The sequence below is a fragment of the Elgaria multicarinata genome, chromosome 6 (assembly GCF_023053635.1).
Source record: "Elgaria multicarinata webbii isolate HBS135686 ecotype San Diego chromosome 6, rElgMul1.1.pri, whole genome shotgun sequence".
NCBI lineage: Eukaryota > Metazoa > Chordata > Lepidosauria > Squamata > Anguidae > Elgaria > Elgaria multicarinata.
Genome location: NC_086176.1, coordinates 108845303 through 108863835, shown reverse-complemented (window position 1 = coordinate 108863835; position 18533 = coordinate 108845303). Strand labels below are relative to the sequence as shown.

Here is an 18533-nt window from a genome sequence, read left to right as displayed (position 1 = left end):
GCCCAAGAGTCACTGAAACTAGATTTGACTTAAGGCCTTCCTGATTAATAATAATAATAATAATAATAATAATAATAATAATAATAATAATAATAATAATAGTTGTTGTTGTTGTTGTTGTTGTTGTTGTTGTTATTTGCATTTTTATCCCACCTTTTTTCCTCCTAGGAACCCCAGGTGGTATACAAATCTGTGTTGACTGGAGACTAGTAGCTCTTCCATACTTACTTGCATGGAATAAAGAAGGATAGTCTAGAATGGCCACATGTCTGCTTTTAGAGAGCACAGTCCTCTATTTGAAAGGCTGCTAGAGGACTCTCCACTATTTTGAAGGTATCCTTTATCTGAAGGGCTGTCTAGGCCAAGTCCATTTTAAAGATAAAGAACCATGAGAAAGAAGAGCCGGGCCTTGAATTTGTGCACCAACAGCATCGGACAGGAGATTGAGCAAGGCACACAGGTCACCTGGTTATATAGTCTTCCACATTTTGGTGAGATGTACGGTATTTCTATTTAAATTATAATAATTATTTTCTAAATTTACATCTATACTTATAGATTGATAGCTGGAACAGGGAGGTTTGAACATATAACACCGATTCTGGCTGCCTATATGTTTCCGAGCCCAATTCAAGGTGCTGGTTTTAACCTATAAAGCCCTACATGGCTTGGGACCGCAATACCTGATCATAGAATCATAGAATAGCAGAGTTGGAAGGGGCCTACAAGGCCATCGAGTCCAACCCCCTGCTCAATGCAGGAATCTACCCTAAAGCATCCCTGACAGATGGTTTTCCAGCTGCCTCTTGAAGGCCTCTAGTGTGGGAGAGGCCACAACCTCACCAGGCAACTGATTCCATTGTCGTACTGCTCTAACAGTCAGGAAGTTTTTTCTGATGTCCAGCTGGAATCTGGCTTCCTTTAACTTGAGCCCGTTAATTAATAAATTAATTAACATATGTGAATGTTATGCAAATCAATGTCCTCTTTTGTTTTCTTTTTGGGTGATGCATTTCCTGTTTTGTGATGATTCGTGTGTGACCACCCTATAAAGGGCCACACTACCATCTATTTCTGCTTACAAGGACAAAGTCCTCACAATACCAGTACTTTTCTATGCATCTGGGGAAACCACGGGAACCTCCCGCTGGATCTTCCCATAGCGATGCAACGCCAAACAACTGTTGATTGCACAGACAGCAAAAATTTTGCTAGTTTTCTATGGGTTCAGAGATTTTACATACATTTACCTCAATAATTATTAACTATAGCCGTATCAGGTGTAGCCAGGAGTACTCAATGTGGTGTTACTTCTTTCTTCTCTCAAGCCAATATGCTGAAGTCCAGACATTTTAAAAATATACCTGTTCCTTCTAACCACCTTAATGGGTGGTTTACTCAAATGAGGGTAGGAGCAGCCATTTTGGTGACCTGGCTCAAACACTGATGCCCTCTGTGTCCTTCGGGACATTGTTTTAACTTCTGTGCTTAATTTCCCTCATCTATTAAGTTGAGTTAACAATACCTTAGAGTCTCTGTCATTGCTAGGTGCCAGAATGAGATTCCCCATGGTCTGTCAGCGTTTAAGTCCAAAGGCTGTTTACATTGATGCTGAGGAGCTACTATCAAAAGCATAAAACAAACATCCATATTGTCTCCATGGCCCAGTTTGCCGTTGCTGATAAACGCTGTTCCAGTTTAGCCGAAGAAAGGCAAGAACTTGGCATTCGACCTGCTATCTTTCATAGTCTCCCCCGCCCACCCCCTTTTCTCTTTAGGCCTTTGAAGTTGTATTAATTGTGCAACTTTGCTGGGCAAGGAAGAGAAGCAACAAAAGACTCGTCACCATCCCGTCTAGCCATTGTGCCATAGGAAAGATGCGATGCGATAATTGAATAGTTCAAGTTCTGCCAGCAGCCGGAAAAAAAACTAAACCGAAAGACTCCGATGAAAGTTTTCACGACACTTGACCTCTTTTAGGCCTTGCTCTTACGACTGACAGTCAAAAGCTGAAAACGTGGCTCAAGTCAATCTTCCATGGACATTTATGCAATTATACCTCCCTTCAAAACCTAACTAGATCTCCTGTACATCATCCTCTCCACCTCAAAATCTCACTAGATTTATCTGCCCTAGGACCTAATCTCGCTGCACTGTTTCTTTCTTCCTCACCCAATTCCTACATGAGCCAGAATTTGGGGGAAGAGGACATTTCAAGTCAATGCAAACAGCAAAAACCGAAATGTACGTAATCTGTGTTTAAGTTATTTGTTAAATAATAATACAAATTTAGTGATTGGTGTGCCTTTGACTAGAAGATACTATTAGGACCTTTTTTATTGAGCATATGGCCGGATTACTGCCTGTCCATAAGGACTAGAGACTTGGTTTTCTCTACAATGCAAAGACACTTCACCTCACGATCTTTCATTCCTCTGGCTCCTAAACATGCTCTCCCCTTATATTTTTATTTTATTTTTGCATTTATATCCCACCTTTTTTCTTTCAAGGAACCCAAGGCAGTGTACATACTGTAGTTCTCTTCCTCCTCTTCATTTTATCCTCACAACAACAACCCTGTGAGGTAAGTTGGGCTGAGAGTCTGTGACAGTGAGCTTCCATGGCAGAGTGGGGACTAGAACTCGGATCTCCTGACTCCCAGCCCAACACTCTAACCACACCACCACACTGGCTCTCCAATTCACCTCCAACCTGAGGCAACTATACTCATTTCTTCACATATTATTGGGATATTTAACAGATTATTGCACGCATTTTCCATCTTTTTCCCAATGAATACATGGTTCTCACCACTTTATCCTAATAACCACTCTATAAAGTAGATTAGATTGGCCCAAAGTCACCGAATAAACTTCATGGAGGAGCAGGTAACTGAACCTTAGCTGCTCTGATCCCAATCCAGCCCTCTTAACCAATACATCACACTTGACTCTCTTGAACATATGAAGCTGCCTTAAACTGAATCAGTTCATTGGGCCATCTAGCCCAATATTGTTTTCTCTGTCTACTAGCAGCTTTCCACTGTCTCAAGATATTTCTCAGAGCTGCTAGCCAGGATCATTTTAATTGGACATGGGCTGAACCTGGAACCTTACATGTCTCTACTACGGACTATTGGGCCATAGCTAGACCTAAGGTTTATCCCTGGATCGTCCAGGGGTCAAACCTGTTCATCTAGGTGACACACAGGGGATCCAGTGCTCAAGCAGGGGCGAACCCTGGATGATCCCAGGATAAACCTTAGGTCTAGCTGTGGCCTCAGTCTGGCACAAAGGCTGATACTCCTCGTTTTCAGGGATCCTCTGGTAGTTTTCTGCATTTCTTATAAAATTTTCAGTAAACTAAATTGCATTCTGGCCACCCATGGATGAGAAAAGGGGGCAGGGAAGATTCTGGACTGGGTTCCTTTCCTGCTGTCTCCCCTCACTTTCCACCCTGCCTTCACTACTGAGTGGCGAGGAAGAAAAGGACAGCCCAGCAAGTGCCACAGGTCTTGTTGCACACACAACATACTTGCTCTTCTAGGATGTTGCATGGCCCAGGGAGGAAATGGAGGGTCTTGGATTACCGTACAACCTGGAACATTATGGCACCTCTAGCATGCTGAATGTCTTTGTCCCCGGCCAGCCTCACACAAGGAGCTGGACTGCATTTCAAGGTCCCTGTTATTACTTCTCCCTTGTTATGCTGCACTTACAGTGTTGCCTGAGTGACCAGTTTCTGCTATGCAGACACCTGTAATTTTGAATGCCATTTTTTCCCTGACACCAATTCATCCTGAAAAAACAATCTGTGCACAGTATCCTTTCAAGCGTACATCCAAGGAACAACCCTGTAATGGAACATACTCCTTTAGGAAAACATTCAGCTGGATGGTAACACGCACAAGAGGGAGAGAAAAAACACCAATCTCATCTTTTTATCTTTTTTTTTTTAATTTGGCATTTTGTTATTTGCATTTATATTAAAGCAAAGTGCATCTTTTCTTATTTTTTCTTGTTTATACACATTGCACAATACATAAATAATGATGCTTATAAAACGTCTTTATATTTACAAGTAATAATATATTTATATATAACATAAAATACATTTTTTCTTTAATAAATCTCAGGGTTTTTTTTAAGGAGTCTCTTTGTTGTTGTTGTTGTTGTTGTGTTGTTTTATTTTCCAAAGCACTTCAATGCTAAAATTCCAATGAGAATGCTTCTCTTGTTCACTTAAACCTTTTATATTTAGAAAAATAGCTTATGTTAAGGTCTAAACATGCTCATTGAGCTAAGAACAGTGTAAAATTATCATACTAAGTGTATGAATTCAAGAAGATATAAATGAATGACTGCAATTTCTGGATGCAAACAGTACTATCATAAACCTGACCATGACAGGTTACAAGGGGATAAATACTGAAAATCCTTTTCGTCCTTTAAAAAAAAGAAAAAGGTATCAAGAAATCTGCATCGCAGATCCATTTGAAAAGCACAGGCCATGCACCTTATCATTTTCGTGGCATCACAAATGATCACTAATAAGTGAAACATGGGCATGTCCTGTGAAACCCATGCTTCTTTTACCTCCACAATGACACAGACATGAAGAGTTAAAGCAGCAGGTGGTCACAGTGGAGAGGGCAGGAAGAGGGAAAGAGAAAGTCATAAAAGTTGTTGGCGAAAGTTTTATTCTGCTGCATTTGCACCCCAAACTGACTTTGTTATGTATGCACGCATGTTGTGTACATTCATTCAGTGCCGGTGACCATGAGGGGTTTCTATCACCACCACAGGTCAGCTTCCTTCAGACCAGCTAAGGAGTTGGTGTGTTTGTTGTTACAAATAGCAGATGGAATGATCTGCCATAATACAGAACCTGCAGCAAGACAGACGGGTTTATATCATAGAATAGTAGAGCTGGAAGGGGCCTATAACGCCATCGAGTCCAACCCCCCGCTCAATGTGTGTGATTAGGAGGAAGGCACCTCACAACAGTCGAATAATATAAATGATTTAGCACCAGATTCAAGGGAACCTGGTGCTAGATCATTGGGTTTTTTTTAAATAAAAACACTTACAGGCTTATCAGCTCCAGTGTGCATTTGGAGCCCCACTACCTGTGATGGCCTCTTCATTAATTTCAATGGAGAAAATGGATCTTGATGCACTGTGTGCAGATCTGCTCCCTCCACTAAAATGAATGAAACAGTCCAAGTGCACAAGAACATTGTGTATCTACTGAAGAAAACACAGATCTTTGGATTGTGTGTGTATGTTTACAAAGGGTAGGGGGAGGAAGTCATGAGATTTTTTTGAATTCAAGAGAGGCCCTTTCTACACCTAAGGATTATCCCAGGAAAATGGGGGGATCGTCCCTGCCTGCCCCCAGGATCCCCCATGTGTCATTTGGATGCACAGGGATGATCCCGGGACGATCCCAGGATAAATGGCTGGTGTAGACATGCCGAGAGAGAGAGAGAGAGAGAGAGAGAGAGAGAGAAAGAGAGAGAGAGAGAGAGCAATGCAAAAAACCATGTCGCATCCAATTTTACCCACCAGATTTGGATAATAATTTAAAGGGTACAAAATGAAAAAACTAGTGAAATACGTTCAAATGAAGTCTCCTCCATCCCAAACCCCCACTCCCACCCTGCCCCAGGTGCCTTCCTTTCCCTTCTGAGTTATTGGTCATTCACACTTAAAAAACAAACAAAAAACTTCCCAAAATATCGAAGCCAAAAAACAAAAAGAAAGAAATCTTTCCATAAGCTATTTCTCAAAACAGAACAAACAAAAAAAGTTTGCATGAAAAAGCAAGCACTCAGAAGGAGATATTTAGCAGCAAAGTAGTTATAAAATGTCATTGTTGAGTCCAGTCTGAGTCTCAAGTCATCGGTTATTAAAAATAACCTCCAACCAGCACGGGCAACTGCTGATGAACTGTCTTGTATAGCACTGGCCCCAGCCCTTTACAAAGCTGATCTGAACAGTGAAGCCAGTCCACGGCTGCTGCATGAATTCGTGGTCATTGGGCCTCTGTAAGCTGTAAGCTTTCTCATAGTCAAACGCTTTGATGGAAAAGCCTGGGAACACTTTATGAACTAGTAACGTCCTGGAGTCGGGGTTGTCCAGTGTGGCCGACTTGATGAAAATCGGGTAACTGCTGCGGTTATAAACCCACACTCCATCGACTTCCTTGGTCAGCTGGATGCCATAGCCGATTTTGCTACGGACTTTCTGCACCAGCTGGCTTTTATTGTCCGAATTTAGCTGTCCGAGGCAGAAGCCATTCCCCTGAGGTAGATCATAGAAGATATCCAGGGAGGGCTCTTGGACAGAATATAGCCGACCCACACGCGTCTTTTCTTCCCAGTATGCCACCACGCACCAGTGTGACGGATCCCCCGATTCTTGTAGAACTTGGGAATCTAGAAAAAGAGAAGAAGGAGAGGGAAATGTAAGTTTAATCTCATAAAAATAAAGACTACTTAGAACACCCATGTTCCTGTTGTCTAATGAATGCATAAAGTTGCCTTATCTGGAATTCAGACTATTGATCTATCAATATCACTAAGTAGTTATAAAAATAATACACACACCAAGCAAACGTTATTTTTTGTGCTAAAATACTGTTATCTAATCTAAATGTAAAAACGTTGTGTCTGGAAATAAACTTTTTAAAAAATGGGCTTACAAATCATAAAGTATCAAACTAAGAGGAGATTTATTTATTTATTTATTTAAACACATGCTAAGAACCTCCAGATTTTAACTACATCTTGTGGGTAATAGGAAGGAAGGGGTTACATGTGACAAGTATGTATGTACTACAAATTCCTACATTACAAAAGCCTTTTTTAAAAAAAAAAATAGAAATAAAATAGCATTATGGTTCAGCATTAGAGAGGATTCACAGAACCTTTAGAATGTGGCAGCAACACTGCAAAATCACAGTCAGTTCAGTATTTGTGCCACTGTGCTTCTGCCACACATTGTGACTGTCAACTCATTCAGAAATGCCCAAATGTACAAAATAGCAAAAGACTTCTATGGGTATATAGAAGATTTAGTTCATGATTCCCAACATGTTTTGAACTCAAGAGTTATTCTTCTGGGAGAATACTACTAGGTGAAAGAATGGTTCTCAAAAACTCCTTTGAGAGTTCAAAATGTGTAAGAAATCCTAGACTGAATAAATCTTGTACACACACCTACTGACAACAAAAGTCCACATAGTTAAAGCAATGGTATTCCCTGTAGTAACCTACGGCTGCGAGAGCTGGACCATAAGGAAAGCTGAGCGAAGGAAGATAGATGCTTTTGAACTGTGGTGTTGGAGGAAAATGCTGAGTGCCTTGGACTGCAAGAAGATCAAACCAGTCCATACTCCAGGAAATAAAGCCAGACTGCTCACTTGAGGGAATGGTATTAAAGGCAAAACTGAAGTACTTTGGCCACATAATGAGAAGACAGGATACCCTGGAGAAGAGGCTGATGCTAGGGAAAGTGGAAGGCAAAAGGAAGAGGGGCCGACCAAGGGCAAGATGGAGGGATGATATTCTGGAGGTGACAGACTTGACCTTGGGGGAGCTGGGGGTGGCAACGGCCGACAGAAAGCTCTGGCGTGGGCTGGTCCATGAAGACACGAAGAGTCGGAAACGACTGAACGAATAAACAACAAACACACCAATGGAAATATTTTGTTGTTGTATCCTGTAAAACCTTTTGAGCCAATGCGAGTATGTGTTGCTGTCTCAGCAGGTGAGGGAGCATGCACAATGCCTGCTACCATATCCAAAACCTGATAGCTAATTCAATTCTTGACATTCAGAGGAAGGATGCTTTGGAGTACCAGGTGCTGGGGGCATATTATGTTGCCTTTATACTCCACTTGTAGGCATCCCAGAGGCATCTAGCTGGCCAGGGTTAGAAACAGGATGCTAAACTTCAGGCTGTTCCAGCAGGGTTCTCCTTTGAACTCCATCCAATGAGCGTTTTATTGCATGCTTGTTACTGGGCACTCATGGATTTCTCAAAGGTCCCTCACACGACACTGTCTGCCTCTCGCGTGCCTTCCACCCCTTCTGGCCTTCCTTGGGCCGCAAGAAAAACCAGAAAAAGTCTGGTTGCTGTCCTCTCCTGCTGTGTGTGAGAGAAGCAGCGTGATTACAACGCCAGAGTGAATGGGCCTCGTGCTCCTTGTTTACTTCCTGTTTTCAAACAGGAAGTAACTGAGCGACAACGGAGAAGCGACGGTAGCCAGCGTTTCTTCCTAGGAGTGATGGAGCTTTTTATGTCAGCTCATGGAGGGTTTGATATCATTACCATGTCATAATGGTCAATGTGAATGAGGGCTTTATTACGAGCTGAATCAAGTCTATAGAGTAATCTAGGCCTAGTGATGAACTACAAAACCTTAAAAAGCAAACGGATTTGCAACTGTTTATGTTAATCTTGAACAAGGCCAAACAACCTTGTTGTGGTCAGGGATATGGGTGAAGACACAAAATTACCAAATGTTGTGCACTCTTGGATATCCCATAATCGATTTCTTCCCTGCACACACACACACACACACCCCTGCCTTCAAATCCTGGATGCAGCCGTTCAGTTTAAGCCAACAGTAAATCAATGGCAGATAACATAATACCAAAGACCGGCTTATCAGCCACAGACATCTTTTGTGATGTCAAATGTGGGTAAGCAGGGCTGACAGCTAGGTCTTGGAGAGCCTAACCCACTGCATACATCATCCTGTTCTTAAAGGCCAACCCCTAGCTTCATTTCATATAATAAATTCCCCCTCGTCATTAAAGAGAGAAGGGGTGGGGGGAGAGAGAGTAATAAAAGGAGAGTTAACCGTAGCTCTGTCCAGACTGGAGAGGTAAGGTAAGATCATCTGCTACAATTTACAGGCCTTATTTACGCCTATAGCCAGATCTCTGGTCATAAATGCTAAAGGATACAGACGTCAGATGAGCTATAAATCTGATTGAATTGCAGTTAGACTGTGGTTTGTGGTAGCAGGGTGGAGACCGGAAGTCTTGCATTTGTTAGCAAAAAATGCAGGGGAGGGGGGAATCCTTTCCTCTCCTTCCCCACTAAACACTCCCTGCTCAACTGTGCCTCTATGGCTAAACAGGGTAAGAGAGATAATTATCACAATTAGGGCTGGAGGGGAATAAGGAGAGGAGAGGAAAGGGGAGTATTGACTCAAACTCCCTCCCTTAAAAGCTGTAGGCAACTTGCATAGTGCATCAGGTCCTTGCATCAGATTAGCCAGTAATTCTGTAAAGCTTTTTACAGACATGCTAAGACCTGGGAACTCCTCAAGCACTGCAAATGTTCTTTTTAATGAAGGAACAAAGGAAGGGAATTGCAGGGGGGGGGGAGGGGAGAGAGTAAACCAAGGGCTCAGATCTGAAGCCTCCGTACTCACTAATTGCCACACATCCCTTATATTAAATAGCAGCCATAAGTAACATTAACATAAACACGAGTACACAAACATTTCAAAACATCCTCTAACACCTTTCAGTGGGCGTTTGGATGGTGCTTATATCCCAATTCGAAAATACCTATTCGAAGATCCAAAGTTTTGTCACAAAGGCAATTGGGGCAGATCCCTAGGCTGTTTAAGTTGCATGGAATCAATGCAGATAAAAGTAACACTGAACTAAACAGGTCTCCCCTGTAAAAGCAACGCTAATTGTGGGATACCTGGCTGGGGGTGGGTGGGAGAAAGTGGGGGGCCCTACATGAGACTGGCCATCGATGTGAGAAGACGTTTTCATACGATAAATTGGCAACATGGGAGCCAGCCACAGGGGAGCAGTTGTGAGGTGGAAAATATGCTGTTGAGGTAATTAATATATGAACTGGCCCTAAAAACACACCATTCAGCAGCCACATTTTCTACACCCATTTACAGTTTCTTAAAAGCCAGCCCTTCCAAAGCGGCTCTGATCTGACCATATTCTTATGCCAGCTAGGAAAATATTTCCTTAGTAGCTTGAGGCAGCTTCTAAAAATGGGCCAGTGTTTGGAAATTAGAAAGATAAAGTTTATGATAAAGTTCAAGAAAAGGAAAAGGGGTGGGTGGGTGGGAAGGGGAGACACTCCTCCTCTCTAAGTCAGCAAAGCGCTGTAGGATATGCTTGCCCCTACTTTGAGGTAGGCCTTGATTTTGTCTTTCAGCTCTCCCACCCCCCTTTCAGTGCCTCACAATACTTTGTTTCATATAACTATCCCACTGAAACCTGGCACTGAATAGGGGGGGAAGGAGGGGAGAGAGGAGCTGAGTAAGGGGAGGTGGAGAAAGAGGCAAACGCTTGTATCAAATTACTTTTAACCTAACTCTCCAAAAACTACTTCAATGTAGTTGCCAGTGAGGGGTGCAGGATACAAAGGGAATACTTTTTAAAACGTACAAGTAAGAAAAGGGACAGGGAATGAGCCTACTGTCATGAAAGGAAAACAAATTGAGAACTGAAGGGGGAGAGAGAGCCAGGAATATATATATATATATATATATATATATGGAAAAGGACCTTTCTGAAGCCACCCTATTGCATGAAAGAAAATCCCTCAGACTGCATTCTTTTCCTTTCATCTCCTCCACCCGACAGTCCACCCAGCAATTTTCAGAGAGACGTCAGTTAAAGAGAAGTTTTCAGATTACGTTAATTGCCGAGCCTAGATAAATTGCAGGCTCCTCTCTCTCTGGTGTGTATGTGTGTGTGCCAGAGAGAGAGAGAGAGAGAGAGATTTCATTATATATGACCCTTCCAGAGAAGATCTCAACACACAAGTAGGTTGCCATGACCTCCTTGAATGCCAAATTTCCTACATGGGTGTCAGAAGCAGAAAAGATTGTGTGGGGCTATTGGATAAATGACGTGTACAGTCATTTACCAAGTAGTAACTTGCCTCAGCTTGGATGTAGTACTATTATTATTATTATTATTATTATTATTATTATTATTATTATTAAACTGTCATTTGTACCACCCTCTCAAGCTTGCAAGGAGAATCTAACCACCTCATCCGTTTCTGCTTCACAAGACTTCGAATCAGGTGCAGAAGTGGCAGTAAAGTTCTTCTCACCACTTGGCAGGACAAAACAGGCACTGGTTTACCAAATGGTTACATGCAGAATGTGGTTACTGCTTGGTAAACAGTCATCTGTATTTCCCCATAGAGGGTTGGAAGTGGTCCCACAAAGACCTGGGTTCTAATCCCTGCTCAGCTGTGGAGCTCACTGGGTGAGATTTTCTTTATGCCATTGTCTCTCAGCCAAGCCTATTTCATGGGATTGTCAGAAAGTTAAAATGAGATAAAGTTCCATGGATGAGGCAGGGTGATTGCACAATAAAATTGCCCTGGGTGCACTATGGAGTACACTTTAGCACCTAAGCATTCCTCAGATGAAAAATAAGCCTCATCAAAATGGCTGCTTGTATTAAACCAACCTAAATATTGAGTATGGTGTGCAAGTTGGCATTTCTGCTTTTCCCCCTCAGATTGGTTTACTACTCTAGAATCCACAACAGACAAAAGGAATCTTATCAGCATTCAGTTATCCTGAGTTGCAACGGATACACATCACCACTCAATGTGCAACCCCAACTGGCTTGAAAATCTACCACTCACTTGCTGCTTATTATCACTGAATGAGCCTTTACCGATACAAAGTCCTCATTTTTCCAGTTGCAGTTGACCAAAAAATGGAACTTACTTAATGCTGAAAGAGTCAGAAGAAGTTCCAGCTGTCCCAGAAAAACCAACAGCACAGATGGTCCCATTATTCTGTGCCATGGCTGTGTAATTCGTTCAGAACCAAAGGCCAAATTAGTAATATATCACAAGATAGAGAATTACAGCTCATTTGCATTTTCAGCTGCATGCAATTAACATAATTTGCTTATCATTTTCATGAATAAGGCAGGTGACAAACTACTGTTTGTTGTTTGCATTGCATTCAATCTATTTTCGTTCTTGGTTTGGTCTTAGTATAGAAATTGCTAACTTCATGGGTGGTTTTATCTCCACCTTTGCAACACATTCATCAAACACATTTCTTCCCAATATTCAGGTAGGCTGCCTGAATCACAGAATGAATGTGTATTAATGTGAATGTTCATTTGTCATTTTATTTAAACAAAAAGGAAACCCCATTTTAAAGAGACTTGCAAAATTGTTTTGAGCAGGTTTGTGATGTAAACTGGTGTAAACTATTTCCTTCTGAACTCAATCCTGAACAAGGAATTGTACTTCTTTATACTTTCACAATATACAATGTACATCTGTATGCAACTTTAAGCTGCATTTTGATGACACCCAACCTCAAAACCTCAGATGACTTATCCCAGCAGCTTCATGTAGATGCTAAATAGCATGGAGAATTGAAATCTGTTGAACCCCTTAAGCCAATGGCTATGGGGCCAAGCCATAATCCCCTCCGCCAGCACCACCTTCTGAAAACCAGCCCAATATGGTCCTTTTTAGCCTCAAACCAGCCAGATGTCCTGCAAGGATACCATGGTGGTCAATGGCATTAAAAGCTACTGAGCGATCCAGCAAAACTAACAGAGGCCCTTTGTACACCATACAAGTGTAGAGGGAGGGGGGCAATCCCGGGTTTACCTCCTGCCAGGATCGTCCCCTGTGTCCACATGGCTAGCGCGACGTCCAGGATGGGAGGAAGGACGTTGCATGAGTGGAGGCGACCATTTTTTTTAGAGGTACAGGAGCACTCCATCAAAAGTAAGGGGAGGGGAACCCGCTCCCCCACCCCGATTCCTCCTGGCCCGGCTTCTTCCCTCTACTGCTCCCTGCTACTCGCAGGGGGGAGGGCAGAAGCCAGGACGGGCGGCCACACACCTCCCGCAGTCTCGGGATGATCATGAGACCGCGTTAGGAATCAGGTTTTCCCAGGGATTGTTTATCCCTGCGAAAACCCGTGCCCATACCCCCTGCCCCCGGGAGTCCCTGTGCGTCATTTGGATACACAGGGACTTGGCCGTGACCAGGCTGTCTAGCTCCCAGCAAAGTCCATCCACCAAAGCTTACATGTATGAAGATCAGTATTATTATACTTGACTAAGGCTAAGTTCTTGATCCAATATAGGGGTCAGCACATGAAGGAGGATGTCGATAAGCAAAAGTGCTCAAGGGAAGGGAAGCAGAAAGTCTCTCTGAGTACGTTAATGCTTTCCCATGAGAAAAAGTTGAAGCAATGCTTCCCCTGCAGACGCAATGCCTAGAAATCTCTTTGTAAATATAGAAATATACCCAGATAACGTAATACAAATAAGAATAAAAGTGCAAGGCTTATGTTATCAGGAATTCTATACAGTCAAGCTAACCAAAGCCAACTTAACTTCTGAACCCACTTTTACTTCCCTAACAGCAAACCCCTTCTGCAGCTGAGGGGCAGCTAATGGCATCCTTTCAGTCAAAGTTCAGAGAGATTCACAAAAGCTTAAAAATACAGGATCTGGGATCACAGGATCATCTATTCTAACAAAACATATTCAAACAAATCTTGGGTCAGTTTCACACAGCAGCCTGTGAACCTGCTAAAACATATGCAGACATCTCCAGGTGACTGTAAATGCGGACTGTGAAAGAAGTGATAACTACAGAAGTCCAAAGAAAGCTGTACCAATCCCATCAGCCTTGGTCATCACTTATTTTCCGGTTTAATTTACCTGTTCTGCTCAAACAGAATATAGCCCTAGGACGTGGAATGTTAGGATATCAAACTCATCAGTTTAGCAAGGCCTCTATATAGAACCAACACCACCATCAGTGATAAATTCATACCCTCTCTCCAAGTTTTCAACTGTCTCATGCCACACACTAAACCATGCCCCAGAAAATGTTCCCACTGTTTAGAACAGGTCGGCAATTTGTGGCCCTCCAGATGTTTTGACCTACAACTTCCATGATCCCTTACCATTGGCTATGCTAGTTATGGCTGGTGGGACTTGTAGGCCAAAAAACTGGAGTTGCCCACCCCTGGCTTAGAACTATTTAAAGCAAGGTATTATGGGGTCCACCACTAGACTGTGGTCCAATTAATTTCCTATGGACAAATAGCCCTGCTGGGATTCCTGCAAAAATGGTGTTAGATGGACTTTGGTGCAAGACATTTCTTGTGTTCTAAGCCAGTGTTTTTCAAACTGGTTCAGACCCGAGACCCAACGTGGACACCCAACTTGCAAAATGGGACCCACTTTCACAATTTTCTCCATGCTCAACATGGCAGCAACATCTTTGCTACAACCCATCTAGACTGATCTCACAACCCACTTTTGGGTCGCAACCCACCAGTTGAATACCACTGCTTTAAGCAAGAGCACAGAGTTGATCCTGAGTATGCACTCTTGCTTAAGAACATAAGTATCTTGCAGAATCAGACCAAGTAATAACAGAGATTTATACTAATTGTTCTGAGATCGTCTTGCTTGGTAAACTTATAAACATGTAGTGGGCCACAAGGATTCTCCTAAAGTAAAATAAAATAGACCACACATGTCTTAGTCAGCACACATCTGATTTATAGGATCAAGGCAAGGAAAAAAATCTCAAATTTTGACAATGTTACCTAAACATATTTTTTTTTAAAAAAAGTTCACCTCTTTACATAAATGGAACCTAAATCCTGGATAATGGTGCATTGTGATGTGAAATATTTTTCCCATTCTAAACATGTTTCAAGTAAACAAAAAGTAGGTCAATGTGTCTTCTAAAGCAATTGGCTATATAACTTTATGAGATTATCCATACTGTGTGTAATGACTTATCAACAGCTGTTAATTGTTTCTTTGCTCTTGAGAGATGTTGATCAGATCTGAACAACACTAATATAGGACAAACTGTGAAGGATTCAAGAATTCCTGTTGAATCCTTATGCAGAAACGAGCAAAACACTGTTCTTCATAGGTTTATCTTAATTTCGAATGTTGGGGATTTCAACACAATTGGGTCAAGAAACTAAATTGTCTGTGTGTTCTTCCATTATGACTGTACAAAAAGGTTGAAACTATAGATTCCTTAGAAGCAACCAGGCTGTGGTGTCACACTTACTTAGGGAGTCCTTAATCAGTGGATTATTGACACAACAGACCATAATATCTCTTTAGGATGGGTGCTTATGGGGCCTTTAATCTGCAGATTTAAAGGCCAGACTGTAAATTTGTGTCTGTATCTAATTAGGCAGTTATTACTCAGCACATAAAGTAACCCTACAAGCTAAAGCATATGAAGTTTTTTCTTTTTAAAGGACTCCCATCCAGCACGACCCCTTTGCATAAAACTGTTTCTTGTCAGAGGGGGAAAAAAACGAAATTCTGTAAGTGTTATTTTTCCCTTAAGGGAAACTTAGAAGTTAGCAAATACATCTGTTAAGTCCTTGGTGTTGTAGAGTCTGCGCTTTCTTCTGTTCCAGTTCATGTTAAGATACACCATCTCAAGGGTTAGAGAGCAGCAGGAAGAATTGTAGACCTACAAGGGTACTGTGCATTCCATGGAATATAGATCAGAATTTGGCTTCTGAGGGGTTTTGTCTGCTTTTTAAAAAGCAAATTTCTAGTCCTTATGGCTGTAAAGAGCATTTTGAGAACATGAATGCATCTGCCTAAGGATATCCTTTGTCATTCCCCTGGCATTCTCCAAAACTGCACAGTGGCCTCCCAGGTTCTTGACAAGCCATTCTACTACTGGGTCTTTTACAAACCAAGGCTGGCAGCAACAAGGTTTACTGAGCCCTGGTGCGCTGCCATCCATGACTGCATTCAGCTTGGTGGTTAACAAGTACTGCAGGCCTAGCATCTCTCAATGTTTTATGTTAGCATATGGTCTCCCACATTGTATCACACTTTTGACTGGGGAGAATACACCTGGATTTTCACTAAAGTACGAAACTGGGAGTAGAAGAAATCCCTAGACATGCTCTGAAAAGCAAGCAACTGATCTTATTGAAAACATTAAGGAACAATAAACTACGGAAGTATTGCTCTTACATCCTTTGCTGTTTTTCAGGATATTTTCAGGAGTTTGGTGCAAGATATAAAAGTCTGAAACAGGAGGAGGATGTTCTAAAACAATTTTTTAAAACCCTAAATGTTTTAACATATGATGGAATTACTTCTGCTCTAGATTCTCAGCTTTACTTACCCTTCTCTTGCATGAACAACAGATAGATCAGTGCAAAACTCAACTCTGATCCATGTATGCCACAAACTCTTGTGGCCTGTGCCTCATAAGAGTATGCTGCCATTGGCCATGTTTGCTGAAGAATCTTTGCCATATTCACACACTACACTTGTAGTAATAAAGCTCACAATCAAAATCCCTTCCCATTCATGGGGTTGTTAAGAGTTACAAATCAAGGTATGGAGAGAGATCACTTATTTTTCTAATACTCAAATACTACAGGTAGATTGTTACATGTGCCAAGTGCTTTTCAAACACTGACAAGTTGTAAAAATACTATATAAATACTTTGTGCAGAATTATACTAATTTAGGGTGCAAATCAGCATACAGTTTAAAAGTGCTGAAATCCCATAAATTTCAGTAAAATATGTTTAACTTTGTACTAAATTGGACCCACTCAAGAACCCTCAACATAGGTGGGTTCATTTATTGTTATTTTTTAAAACATGTATAGTCTTTTTTTATTTTACAAAGTGCAAGCATTTTAACCACTCTGTGATATTCAGAAAGATTTCCCTTGTCAGAGGGAAAAAAATGAAATTCTGTAAGTGTTATTTTTCCCTTAAGGGAAACTTAGAAGTTAGCAAATACATCTGTTAAGTCCTTAGTGTTGTAGAGTCTGCGCTTTCTTCTGTTCCAGTTCATGTTAAGATACACCATCTCAAGGGTTAGAGAGCAGCAGGAAGAATCTAATCTTTCTGCAATCGAGTGCAGAAAGATTTCCTCTATTGCATCCATTCATGGAGAAAGCAAAGATTCTAATCCATACTAGTAATTATGTACATGGAATCCAAGATCCAAGTTATTCCTGATCAATTCACATTGCCCTTGTTCACTCTATCCAATGTGGAATAAAATCTGGTTTTGAAAAGACAGCAAAATTACAGCTGTCCACCTCTAGAGCCCTGCCTGTATCCCACATTGCCTAAACATCCTACATAATATCTAAAAGGTAGTTCTCCCCTATGCCATATTAAAAATGATTATTACATTTTCTAAATAGAAATGAGTTTGCATATATTGCCTTAAGACATTACATCAACTTATGGAGTGGAAGCAGGTATGAACCAATGCCTCAACACACCTCAACTCTACCCATATTGTATATGTGTAGTTAGAGAAGGATGCTACACAGAAAGACCTGTATCTCATAGCATTTTTAAAAAAGAGTCTTTGCAAAAATAAACCCAAAAATTGATTCTTAAATGCTTCATTAGCCACTGCTGCTGTCTAATTATGACAAGTGATCAATTACTGCTGCTACCAAACGATCCAAAGAGGAAGAAGAAGGGTGGGGGTAGGGGGAGGAGAGAAAAATCCTTTTTAAAGCCTAATTGTATTTTCTTTAAAAGCCAACAGGCAGGAGCCACGGAGTCCTCGAATGAGTATGCTTTATAGCTAGGGAAAAAAACACATCCACGCACACAAAACGAAAAGGGCTGGCCTGACTGTCTCTAGTGGTTAGACTAAAGCCAGCTGACTCCATTCCTCTGTCCCAGGCAAAAGGCCTCATCAGCCATGCAAATTATAGAGTACTGTGGTGTCTGAAGGCCGAATTTCTACTTAGCTCAAGAAAAAAAACCCTTAGAAGAAGGGCGGGAATCAAGAATCCTAGCCAATTCCATTCATAATATTTACAGTAAATGACCCTCTTTGCTGTTGTTTGGTATACAGCCCAGCCTAATTATTTTTGAAGTTTTAATTTCAAGAACCTTCTTCCCTTCTGCACGTCTCTTCTCCCTTTTCTTTTAAAATATGCCCCAAAGTTCTCCAATTTCTCCTCCTTTCTGGCTCCCAAAAAAGAAAAAAAAGAAAAGAATCATTATCATTAATAATCTCTGCAGCATTTGGGGATAAGCAAAGGCTTTGTTTATCCTCACAATAACCCTATGAGGTAGGGTAGAGGCTAGGAACTGATTAACTGGGGGAGGGTAATAGGAACAGAATGGGAAACAACCATTGATTAGCGTGTCGTCTGAATTCAGCCAGTTGTTATTCAAGAGCTTTATGACTGAATCAGGATTGAAACCTGGGTGTTCATAAGCCTCTTGCCGTTTCATTCTATACTACTAAAGAAACAATTCTATGATACCCCCCATAACCCTTCCCTTTGCTAATTAACTCTATGATATTATAATGCACCCCCCGTAACATACATTCCTCTGAAATACTGCGTACATAAAATAGTCTTAAGTTAACTGATGTATAGGCTCCATCTGTGATGCTACACAGGTCTGAACCTGGCCAGACCCCAGAGGGGAAACTTTTTGGAACCACTATGCAGGAAGGAAGAATGGGA

General features: G+C 41.5%; 1 protein-coding gene across 1 annotated transcript in view; it reads right to left on the bottom strand.

The window, feature by feature from the left end:
• Positions 1-3964: 3964 nt before the first annotated feature.
• SMAD7 (SMAD family member 7) overlaps positions 3965-18533 on the bottom strand; it is a 52724-nt gene continuing 38155 nt past the window's right edge. The window contains exon 4 of the mRNA XM_063128263.1: positions 3965-6439. Coding sequence (XP_062984333.1) covers positions 5901-6439 — 539 coding nt within the window. The 3' untranslated portion in view covers positions 3965-5900. The remainder of the gene's footprint in view (positions 6440-18533) is intronic.